The 12,477-nt window shown below is 42.9% G+C and overlaps 1 protein-coding gene across 1 annotated transcript in view; it reads right to left on the reverse strand.

Moving 5' to 3' along the window:
- Positions 1-12,477, reverse strand: part of FNDC3B (fibronectin type III domain containing 3B) — a 282,481-nt gene that overhangs the window by 87,177 nt on the left and 182,827 nt on the right. Inside the window, exons 11-13 of the mRNA XM_077826513.1 lie at positions 6,043-6,167; positions 2,211-2,385; positions 1,062-1,148 (exon numbers count right to left, since the gene is read on the reverse strand). Coding sequence (XP_077682639.1) covers positions 1,062-1,148; positions 2,211-2,385; positions 6,043-6,167 — 387 coding nt within the window. The remainder of the gene's footprint in view (positions 1-1,061; positions 1,149-2,210; positions 2,386-6,042; positions 6,168-12,477) is intronic.

The following is a 12,477-nucleotide window of genomic DNA, read 5'->3' on the forward strand; positions in this document are numbered from 1 at the left end:
TACTCTCTAAAATAATGGTTATGTGCTGGAAGCCCAGTGGATACGAACTTTAGAGGTAATAATAGCCTCTTTCCACACAATATGCAGTACTTGCAATAAAAAGTGCATGGAGTGATGCCACCTTGTGGAGAAATGATAAATTTACAGGCATGGGCTTTTCAAAGACCTGATAGCCTGGACTGTTATGTTAGCGAGCAGATATTTAACACTCTTCTTCCATAAAATCAGACATAGTAATCTTGGGCATTTTTATTAGTAAATAACACTCAGCACTTGTATTGTGCTTGACATCTTCAAAGTACTGTATTAACGAGACGGAATTCTGAATTTTGTTATAAGTTAAAAGATATATTTTTATAACTCTTATAAAAATATATCTTAGGGAACACGATCACTAGAAGAAGAAAATATAGGACATTAAATATAAACTTGTTAGACAATCAGAAATTCACACTTAATAGATGGGAAAGCTTCACTTTCCATATGTTGGGTGAACCTGTCTCCCTGAGTGCTGGGAATGTCCCTGTTTTCAGGACCTGTTTCAGTGTTCCTGTCTGGTTTCCAAAAACAGTGTTTCTCTGCCCAGTTTCTGTAACCAGTGCAGATTGGCCACCGGAGGGAGTTTCCAACAGCTGAATGAAATGCACCACAAGGACCACTGGAGCCCTAAGTCATGCTGTTACATGTTGACATCTTGTCCTCGGAGGAGGCCTTCCAGCAGTACCCCTGCTGTACAAGCCCTTAACCCAGCACCTCCCCTATGTGCACATAGTGAAATCTACAGGGTAAGCCCTCCACCATTACACTCTGTGGTACAAAGGACTGTGTCCTCAATCAGTCTAAGCAATTAACATGTTCTGATGTAAAACATTTTAGCTATAACATTATCATTATTGGAAAAGAGGCCTGTCAAGGAAGGAGACACTTTTTCCACACCTATCAAGTTTTAATCAGAGGAAGGATTTGTGTTTGATAGCTCAGTTTTTCAGTGTTAAGGGGTTCTCATTGTGCAGATCGTTTCAAAATGCCCTGCAACAGAAAAAGGAAAGAAACAAACTTACCCTAAATTTGTATTGTGTGCTTCTTCTGAGATTTTTCACAGTACAGGTTAGCTCTTCTCCAGTGTACTTTGGGTGAAACACGCTATCCTAAAATTTTAATCAAGAACAAAACAAGTTTCTATATATTATCATCAGCATGTATAGATGACATTTGTATCATACAACACAACTACAATTCATCGTGTCAGTATGGAGTCCAAAAGTTTCTCTTGTTTTCTGTAATCTACCATTATCATGGTAATTATTTTCTAAAAGGGTAGAGTAACTAATTGAGCTGAATCATGTGTCATTTTGCTATAAAACAATGTAAGAAAGCAATTTGGTTAACAGTTTAATATATTTAATAGAAATGCAAGTGACAGTCTATTCCAGAAAGCAAGTATCGTACATAGACGTAGGCAGAATGTGGCAGACTGAATTGTTTTAAGGATGAATTACTCCAAATCCTATGACCTTTTTCCTTGTGGATTTCTAAGTGGGATTCTGCATGACTCTGCATTATAGACTTGTACCTGACTTTGCTAAGTCTACGAGGTCTGTGTTCTGATGCGAAGCAGAACATTGTCATCTTAGTTATCCTTTCAGACGTGTGTGACTCAGGGATGAACAGCTGCGTAAGTCATACAACTCATGTATGTACACCTGCAAAAAGTTGAGCACACAAGATGTTGAGTACCCCCATCTCCATCTGACTACAATGGGAGTTGAGGGCACTCAGCACTTCACAGGAGGGCTCAGGTCTTTGCAGGATCACACCCTTACTCAATGATAAACTGTTTCTAGTGAGTCACCAATGTAACAGAAAGCTGTTTTTTCAAATGGAACTAGGAACACAATTTATTTGGATAAAGAAAGGTTGAAAGAAAAAGAGAAGGTTTTTGTTTTGGTGATGCACCCCAGGAAATATCCCCTAAATTCAGACGCTGGCCTTTGCTTTGTATTTAGTATTTTATTTTTATTTTTTTTTAAACTCATCCTTCTGTTGAGGAGACTTCAGTGAGATCTTGTACAGTAACTACGCAAATATCAGAACAGAAATGTACTCAATAATACAGGGCATAGTCTCTTCAGTGGGGTTGCACCTGTACAAGTGAGAAGAGAATTTGGTCCATGCTATCCACTTTATAATAATACTAACACAGAACTTACATTATCTTCCTCCTGAATTTCCAGGGTGTAGGAAATCACTTCTTCTGGTGTACATCCTTCTGCCTTATTCCACTGCAATGTGATCCACGTAACACCTGCTCGAACCAATCTTGGTGCAGATGGGGTCTGAGGAATATTACCCGATGTGTAGCACACCACTTCCTGGCTGTACCCACTGTACAGGAACGGAGAGAAAGAAGATATCACAATTTTTTTTTCCAAACTGCACTGTTTGCATATTTTGGTATAGAAATATATTGTTAGAATATATAGGCATATAAATGATATATAATCGCATACGAAAATATTACAGTAAAAGGACATTCAGACTGCAAAGTCAAGCACTCAGAAGTTAGGGAATGCCAGAATTAAGAATGCCCGTGCAACCTTAATTCAGACCCCTTGTCCACATGCATAACAACACAATCTTTAAGGACGTTTGCATGCATTTATTTCTACAGGACCTCTGGCTCATTCAGTGCACAAAGTAAGGATGGTGCTCTCTGAGTGAGCAGTTAATCAATATTTGTTTTCTCCTCATTGTCCAGTATGTTGCCCCTATGACTTACTGCACTCCATCCAAACCCCGCACTAAACAGCAAATTATTAATTTCCTCACAGATATTTTTATGGATCTCATCACCATCAGACTGCTTCAAAAACATAAATTAATTTATCTCCCCTGTGAGGTAGGAAAGTATTATTAACCCCGTTTTAAAAATGGGAACTGAAGCACAAGAGTGAATAAAGCTAAAAGTGTCCACTAATTTTGGGTTCAAATCACAGCTCCTATGTACTTCAGTGGAAGTTGTGAGGGCTCAGCACTTCTGCAAATCTAGGGTCACAGAAAAATCAGGAATGCACAGTTATTAGCCACCTATAAAATTCTGGTTTAAATGACTGACTGACTTAGCATCACAAAGAAACTCTCTGGCAAAAGGCAGAGCTAGAATCCAATTCTCCAGAACAACATTTAACTGCCTTAATCATGAGACCAGGGTTCTCTTCTCGCATCCCCATGCTGAATTTGCTACACATCTTCCAATTTCTGCAACAAATGAGGCAGGGATCCTGCAGACAAAAGCCTCATTCACTACACAAGCCTGATTCATCCCCAGGATATGGTCCATCCTCTGCAATGAATAAGTCAGGCATCGTGTGGAAAATACAATGTGTGATCATGTAATTAAAGACTGTCCAATAAGGCACATGCACAGGCAACCTTAATTCTAGCATTTCTTAACTTTTGTGTGCTTGATTTTGCAATCTTAAGGTTTTCTATTTTTGTGTGCTTTTTAAAAAACTGAGAAAATTGCGAACAGGAAAAAACCCAGAAATTTCTTTATGTGGTCCCATATTGACACAGTTCCTTAGCAGGGTTTGAACCTTTTGATTTAAAATAGACCTCTGCCACTTGAGCTAACAGAGCAACTGTGAGTAGTAGAAGTCTGTTAACCTCTGTGTGGGCCAGCCATTAGAAGAGGATGAGAGACATACTGAAAGAGTAGGTTTCAGAGATATTTGCTGAGAACAGAATAATGTTAGTACTCAGGAAATGAGGGTTCTCTTCCTGGTCTGGAGGGAAGTGTATTCTGGTAAATACAGACCCTTCTGCTCCTGTCCCCTCATATATCCTTGACAAATCGTCCCCTTATTTTCCTGTCCCTCCGGCTTCTATTTCCCTCTTCTCTTGTCCCACTCCCCTTCTGCTCTTGTCCCTACCAGCTTCTGTTCCATGGGTCTGTCCCCTGTCAGCCTGTTCCTCTCCAACCCCCTCTGTTCCTCACCCAGGTCTACACTACAGACCTATATCGGTACAACTACATTGCTCAGAGGGGTGAAAAATCCACACCCCCGAGTGACAGTTATATTGACCTAACCCCCCCATGTACACAGTGCCACATCGACAGGAGAGCTTCTCCCATCAACATAGCTACCACTTCTTGGAGAGGGGGATTAACCGATGGGAGAAGCTCTCCTGTTGGCATAGGAGTGTCTTCATTAAAGCGCTACAGTTGTATTGCTGTAGCCCTGTATGTGAAGATAATCCCTGAATCAGGCTGCTTTCTTTTCCTCCATGCTACCTGGGTTCCAGCAGGGGGATCAGTTAGAGCATGGGAGAGACCGTCTATCAGCTCTCAGTTCCACAGCAGGCTCATGCTAAGGAGCAACTGTAGGAATAGTCCTGCTTAGCCCTGGGATAGAGCATGCTCAATAGGCTCTCAAGGGTGGAACAGAGCTCTGTGGGGAGTAGAACATGCTCAGTGGAGATGGAATGTTTGGATAATTTTGCAATTAGCCTCTAACAACCCTCCACTGAGTAAATGCGCATAGCTACTTCTAGACAATTATCGGCGGCTTTTCACGGGGACAGCAAATGGCAATTCTCTGACTCTCGCCCCCTCCCTGCTAATTTTCAAGCCCTTGCTCCAAAGTATGAAGGCATTAGAGCTTCTCCACTAAAAGAGTTATAATATAAAAGGACTGACCATGAATATAACCGCCCCAACCCTCGGCCCACTCCCACCTCAATAATGTGAGAAAAACTGGGTTTTGGAACGTGTCTAGAAGATAAACAAATCTAGGCTCTGGCAAACCAGGGATGGGGAGGACACATTCCAAAACTGAGCACTCTTCACGGACAATGCTCTGTCAGCAGTCCCCTCTCATTTATATTACACCTCTGCTGACAAGAGAGGGGGTGTTTCACAGAGAAAAGATGATCTCTCGGGGTATGTGCATAAGGGAATCCATGTGCAAACTGTTGAGAAATAAAGGCCAATGATATCTAGAGGAAGAAGACATAGACATTAACAGAGCTGCTTTATTAAACCATACATGGCTAGGAACTGCATTTTCAGGACTTTTAAAATGGCAGAATTTTCCTCAGAAAAACACATACGTATCTCTCTGGGTATCTGTATTTTTTCCTTCATTCTTTTATTTCCCTCCTCAGCTAAACATTCCAAGTCACAAAACAATGAAAAGGGACTAATTATTTTTAAAATAAGTATTTTGTAAGCTTCAAAAATTATTTTAGCTTCTTCAGTGTATATCCCCCTTCCTCCAATGAGTTTGTATGTGGCAGCTAAAATCCCCACACAGGAAAACTATTGTGTATACTCTGGCATTCTAGCTGTTGTAACTTCTTCTGTCCATTGGTTTCTAGCAGCTCCCTGATCTTGCAAAACCCATTAGCCAGAGCTCCCACTGATTCACACCAATTTCCACAGGCCTGAACTTAACTCCAGTGCGAGGGAATGGAGAATCAGGACCCACCTTGGTAAAATCCCCTTGAGCAGCGTTAGCCCACTCTTGCCCCTATCTGCTATTCCATTTGTTTTACTCTGCTGCTGGCTGAGCCACCTAAGGCTTGCCAAAGGAGGAAGTGAGTACAAACTTTGCTGTAGTGCTGAAAGAAGACAAAGGAACATCACTTTAAACAAAAGTGGATTATTTTCCAAAATCTGTAACTCAACTTCCACAGGCTTCTTGCTTTTTTTGGTTCCTCAAGATCCCTAGTGGGAATTATACATAACAGATGTGTGTTCTTTTGGTATTAGAAACAAGCCACAAAACATCATTTAACACCTCCAAATGGGTCCATCCCCTTAGATCCATTTCATCAGTCTGAAAACTTCAAGTCAGTTCCCTGTGAGATGAGTGAAAGTTCTCAGAGGATCTATTCTAAGTGCACTATTTGTAGAGCAATAAAGCTTTAGCCATTTAATAGGGAGCTCAAAGGGGAAAAATACTAGCAGCCTCTCAGTAGATACTGTCATTTAGAATGCCTTTGCCATGGCAGAGATAACATCGATAAGAAGTAACTTACCTAGTGCCTATGTCATTCTGAGCTGCTAATCTGAAGGTATAGCCCACAGCTGGACAAAGCTTAGTCAATTTGCAATGCTTTTGGCTCCCGAAGTAACATTCTCTGAAACCACTGTTTCTTTTTCCCTAGAAAGAAAATGATCCATAATTGTTTCTTCTCTAAACAAACCTAATGAAATAAATCCAGACATATTTTATTGATCATTTTATTGCTTACTTTCTTAAATGACCAATTATTGACATTAGGGTTAAACACCTTTGCACAAATTAGCACCAGCAATATAAAAGAGGTCTAAACAATTTAAGCCATGGCAGCTTCATTTTAAATAAGTTTCTAGTGTGTGTCGTATTCAGTCTGTAATCAGATTCCCACAGGGCTTCAGTCTTACTCTCGTGACACAGCTCTTCCAGTTCTGTCGCACCACTTATAGCGAATCCATCTACTTCAGTAACTCTTCCATTTATCCTATTTATGAATCAAAATCAGTATGAATACAAACCCAATTAGAGGTGAGATTTTCCCACAAGTCGGTGCCACCTCTCAGCCTGGCCAAAGAACTACACAGAGCCTGCAGCTACCAGTCCTTGTAGATGCTACCTTCTGACCTCAACTACAATTTTAATCCCCATTCTAGATCCTAATTTTTTCCCCACAAGGGGGCTCTCATTCCTCATGTTCTATAACAGAGGTGGGCAAACTACTGCCCGTGGGCCTGTCCTGTCTGGCCCTTGAGCTCCCGGCCGGGGAGGGTAGCCTCCAGCCCCTCCCCTGTTGTCCCCCGTCCCCTGCAGCCTCAGTTCGCCATGCAGCTAGCGCTCTGGGTGGCGGGGCTGTGAGCTCCTGCTGGGCAGTGCCGCAGCATGGCTGGCTCCGGCCAGGCAGTGCAGCTGCCAGTTCTGCTGCTCTGAGCAGCATGGTAAGGGGTCAGGGAGCAAGGGGCTTGGACAAAGGGCAGGGGGTAGTTGGATGGGGCAGAGGTTTGGGGGGCAGGGGGCGGTCAGGGGACAGGGAACAGGGTGGGTTGGATAGGTGTGGGAGTCCTGGGAGGCCTGTTAGGGGGCGGAGGTGTGGATAGGAGTTGGAGCAGTCAGGGGATGTGGGGGGATTGGATGGGGGTGGGGTCCCGGGAGGGGGCACTCAGGGGACAAGGAGCAGGGGGAGTTGGATGGGTGGGAGGTTCGGAGGGGGGAAGTCAGGGGCCGGGAAGTGGGAGGAGGTGGATAGGGGGCGGTGGCCAGGCTGTTTGGGGAGGCACAGCCTTCCCTACCCAGCCCTCCATAGTTTCGGAACCCCGATGTGGACCTCAGGCCAAAAAGTTTGCCCACCCCTGGTCTAGAAGGTGCAACATACAAGCAATATTCTACAGAGGGTCCGACCTTTGGCTCCACAGCACAAAGCACTCTTTACTGCCACCCTAAAGGTGCAGCAAAGTCTTCGCCCACCAGAGAGGAATATTTGGGTGGTGCAAAGCTGATGTAAGAATAAGTGGCATGCCATGGATAGGAAGGGTGTTTATTAGGGATGGGAGAGGTGACGCAAGGCAGACAACATACTCAGCTGCTGCAGTGCCTAGCTGCTGGAGGTATAATTTAGAGCACCTTTGAAGCTGCTCTAAGTAATGCTGGGAGTCATTTCAGGCCTCAACCTACCCAGGCTTGGAGGAACAGCAAAGGGGCATAAGAGACCCTTTTCCCCCCACATCTTCCCTCAGCTGTATCAAGGGTAAACTCAGTGCAACTAAGGATTGAGTCTACGGTTTCCAGAAGCCTTTCCCTCCCCCATCCCCTTTTTAATGAATAATTCCCAATCCAATCCCACTCTTTAAATACTTCATTCAGTGAAAGAACTGAGCTCAGCTTTACACAAATATATTTCCTCGATATCCTGGACTTTCCTATTGTGAACAACTTTGTTTGCAGATCTGGTAACAATCTCCTTGGAAATCACTTAGGTTCTGAATTTAAAGGGGATCTGAAAAAGAGACTGCTTAAACCTCAAGTGATGTGATTGGTCTGTAATGCAGTGGCTTTGAGAGGACTTTTAGCTCTTCAGTCTATGAAATATTAACGTAAAATTCATTGAGAATAAGGTTCTGAAGCAGCAGGACACGAGAACACAGCACAGTCTCCTCTCCCATCGAAGGAACAGTCATGCTATTGCCCTAAAATTGACCCACGAGCAAACGTAATCCTAATCTCTGCAATTTCTTCTAATATGAAAATTCCATTATACAGCTAGTCATTTCTGTCACCCTTCTCTGGGCCTTTTTATCTTTGTCTTCTATCTGGGTAAAATTCACACTGTGCGGAGGGCCAATACAAGACCTGAGTGTTTCATGTACTGAATGCTGGGTAATAACATGAGAGGCCTCCATGTTTCTAAAATTAAACTGGCTCTTTATTGAAGAGAACTATTTACAGAGATGCTGCAACGGCACCAAGCAAGTAAGCCACCTGCAAACAGACTGACCTCCTGGTGCTTCCTCAAAACTCTTCCTCCTACAACCTGTGTTCCCCTTCCTCCAATTGCCATGCAGGTTGCACCACTAAATCCTAGTCTGAGGGTTTCAATGACACCTAAGTGGTGAATAAATCTTGTGCTGGCCCCTCGGCAAAGGGGAGAATTTCACTCTTTCCTTCAGACTGCAACATGGAGAAAAAAGCATAAGAGACGGAAAGGACCAGAAAAGAAATTTCTTCCCCAGGCACAAAGCCTGAATAGATGAGTTTGGTGCAGGGGCTTCTCATGAAATCCTCCCCCAGCAAGCCCAAGCACTAGAAGGTGTGAATGGCTGCTGTCTCTAGCTGCAGCTTCATTAGCCCTTCCCCCCATTCCTTCCCCAGCCCAAGATTCAATCACTGGAGTCAGATTTCAGAGTAGCAGCCGTGTTAGTCTGTGTCCTCAAAAAGAAAAGGAGTATTAACAAATTTATTTGAGCATAAGCTTTCGTGAGCTACAGCTCACTTCATCGGATGCATTCATTGGAGTGTAGCCCATGCAGGGTGCTCACATCAGTGTATTGGTGGAGCTTAAGCCCCTGGTACACTGGTGAGTCATACTTAAGAGTTCCCCAAATTGTGCCTCCCTCCCCCACACAATGAAATTCCATCAAATGAATGATGGACTTGTCTACACTGGCAAGCTTCTGCGCAGCGCTGCAAAAAAACCCACCTCGATGAGAGTCATAAGGCTATTTGCTCAGAGGCTCCAGCGCTCTATTGCCAGTGTAGACACTTGATTGCTTTCTGCGCTGTATTTGGCCTCCAGAGCTGTCCCATAATAGTGACCACTCTGCTCATTGTTTTGAACTTGGCTGCCCCTCCCCTTTCAAAGCACCGTTTCTGAGGGCCCTTGCATGCTATGCTGATCTGCTCTGGGGCACAAAGCAAACCATTAATGTGGAATGCTCCTGCTGTGGAACCTGTGTGAATGAGTGACAGATTGCTGTGCAGAGAGCCCAGGGAGGGAGACGGGGGCTGATGTCCGGGTTTCCCCCTCCCCCTGCCTCAGGACTGGTTGCTTCCTGCCACTGTCTGAACACACTCTCAGTCCCTCAAAACACACTGTCTCTCTCCCCACCTCCATAAATAAACACACACACACACACACACTGCGCCCACTTCAGTTGAAAAGCAGCTGGCAATTTGGTAGGATACCCATGGAACAATGGGATTGGGAAACCTGCATCATGTGATGCTGTGCCTGCCCCACAAGGCATTGCAAACCCTTCCCAAAGCACCCTGCAGCCAGCTGCACTGTGGGATAGCTACCACAATGCACTGCTGTCTTTGCCAATGTGGATGTTCTCCAGCATCACAAGCAGCAACAGCGGTTTAAGTCCAGCATTTTAATAAAAATGGTATAACTTGTGGCGCAGAAACTTGCCAGTGTAGACATATCCTATGTCTAGAGGCCTCTGCAGTTGTGGAAGAAAGGCCAGGATCTTCCCCCGGAGGGAGTGGGACCTGTAATTTTGTTAGCATCAGAGTGTTCTGTCCAAGGATTCTACAAACTGATAACACTTCTGTAACTACTGAACCAAACTACCTTAGTGTAATTGACACTGATCCTGCAAGGGTCATTTACATACTGTAGTCACCTGAAAGAAATGAAATGGCTGCACATATTAACCTTGCGCAATACGTTAAAAGCAACCAATTTATTCCCAGAAAGATGTTTGCAGACCTCAAATAGGCACAATCACAGAAAGATGATTCCAGGAGCATCTCTCATATACTTTAGGTGATTGCATTTCCATAGCAATGATAGTGGACCCAGTTCTCCACTCCATGCTCCATGTGGCAGTCAAACACTTCTATTTTGATCAGGTAGCACTTTGCACTCATCAGGCACATATACATACTATATGCATTATGCACGGTGCAGTGCCCTGGAGAATCAGGCTCTGTTTTGTAACGGCTACAGAAGCACATGAAAGGGCCTATGTCACAACTCTGAACTTCTAGTTCCTGAGAACGCAACAAGGAGAGTGTAGCACATCTAGAAAGTATGTGTATAAAAGCTCAGAACAATCATGCAGACCTCCTGTGATGCATAGAACTTGAGAGTCACATGAGGGATGTTCAACACATTGACAAACAGCCCTATCTTACTTTTAGTCATACAGTACCATTCTCCATTTGCTCAAGAACTCAATTTACTGCACAATCTATTAAGATATTTCCCAGCTGCCCTTGTTGTAATTCTGCTACACAGCTCAGCTAAATTAAGGAAACAACACTTTAGGACTTCAGAGTAGCAGCCGTGTTAGTCTGTATCCACAAAAAGAAAAGGAGTACTTGTGGCACCTTAGAGACTAACAAATTTATTTGAGCATAAGCTTTTATGAGCTACAGCTCACTTTATCGGATGCATACAGTGGAAAATATAGTGGGGAGATTTTATATACACAGAGAACATGAAACAATGGGTGTTACCATTCAGACTGTAACAAGAGTGATCGGGAAAGGAACCTTTTGTAGTGATAATCAAGGTGGGCCATTTCCAGCAGTTGTCAAGAACAGTAGGAGGAGAAATAAACAAGGGCAAATAGTCTTACTTTGTGTAATGACCCATCCACTCCCAGTCTTTATTCAAGCCTAAGTTAATTGTATCCAGTTTGCAAATTAATTCGAATTCAGGATTTCTGACTCTTATCTAAACTGATGCTTATTTAAAAGATACTTATAGCTAGAAGTAGTTTATGACATATTCAAATCAGTTGACAAACACAGTTATTGGATAGAAAACATCTTGGAGAAAGAATGGTAGGTGACGCTTCGCAGTTCAGGGGCAGCATGTCTCAGTATCTAGGTTATGCAAAATCTATCCACCACACCCACTGTATTAACAAAAAGAAAAGGAGTACTTGTGTCACCCTAGAGACTAACAAAATAGCTCACCTTTCCTGATCACTCTTGTTACAGTCTGTATGGTAACACCCATTGATTCATGTTCTCTGTGTATATAAAATATGTATGTTCATGTTCTCTGTGTATAGAAAATCTCCCCACTGTATTTTCCACTGTATGCATCCGATGAAGTGAGCTGTAGCTCACGAAAGCTTATGCTCAAATAAATTTCTTAGTCTCTAAGGTGCCACAAGTACTCCTTTTCTTTTTGCGGATACAGACTAACACGGCTGCTACTCTGAAACCTGTATTAACAAAGTGCAAGTTAGTAAGTGCCAGGTTATTAAGAGAAGGTCTTCTTTTTAAGAAACACACTTCTGCAGACTCAGATCCTTTTAATGATGATTTTATTGTACAACCCTTTAAAAACTTTCCTGATTCTACTACATTTGATGCATTTGCAGCAGTGGTTTTTGTTCCTCTTCTTTTTTGTTTGAATCTCAAGTTTATTTGATCATTTTTCTTCGATTATTGGTTTATAATGATTATTTATCTGGCAGACAAATGAGGACCTAAATGAAAATTCTGCCTTTTGCTCCCCTCACTAAAAAAACCTCTTGTAGATTCGCGTGAGCGAATGATGAGTGGATTTATTAAGACATACAGTAATGGGAGTCCTGGCTGAAAATGAAGCAGTCACGGGTGGTTCTGACACAGCAGTATAAATGGTAATTTCTGAATTAGGAGCAAAGGGTCATCTCCAAAGAATTTCAGCATATTATATCATGCAACTATAATTTTCATAAAGTTTGGTCAAACCTTTGCTATTGTGCAATCTCTTCCCCAACCTCCCCGCCCCCAAAAACCCTCAGCATACAGTAGATGACAATGTTCAACTTTATAACAACATAAATCTGTTAATGTATAAATTTGCTGGTATTGCACATGATGATGGCCTAGTCCACGTTTATTGGTATTTACAATTACTCAGACTGTCCAGTTTTTCAGATTCTATTGGCACTAATTGGAGAGGCTGGCTGATATTTCTAATGATCCTGGCATTAACAGCCTGGAAATAGTCCTT

Source organism: Eretmochelys imbricata, chromosome 9, assembly GCF_965152235.1.
Source record: "Eretmochelys imbricata isolate rEreImb1 chromosome 9, rEreImb1.hap1, whole genome shotgun sequence".
NCBI lineage: Eukaryota > Metazoa > Chordata > Testudines > Cheloniidae > Eretmochelys > Eretmochelys imbricata.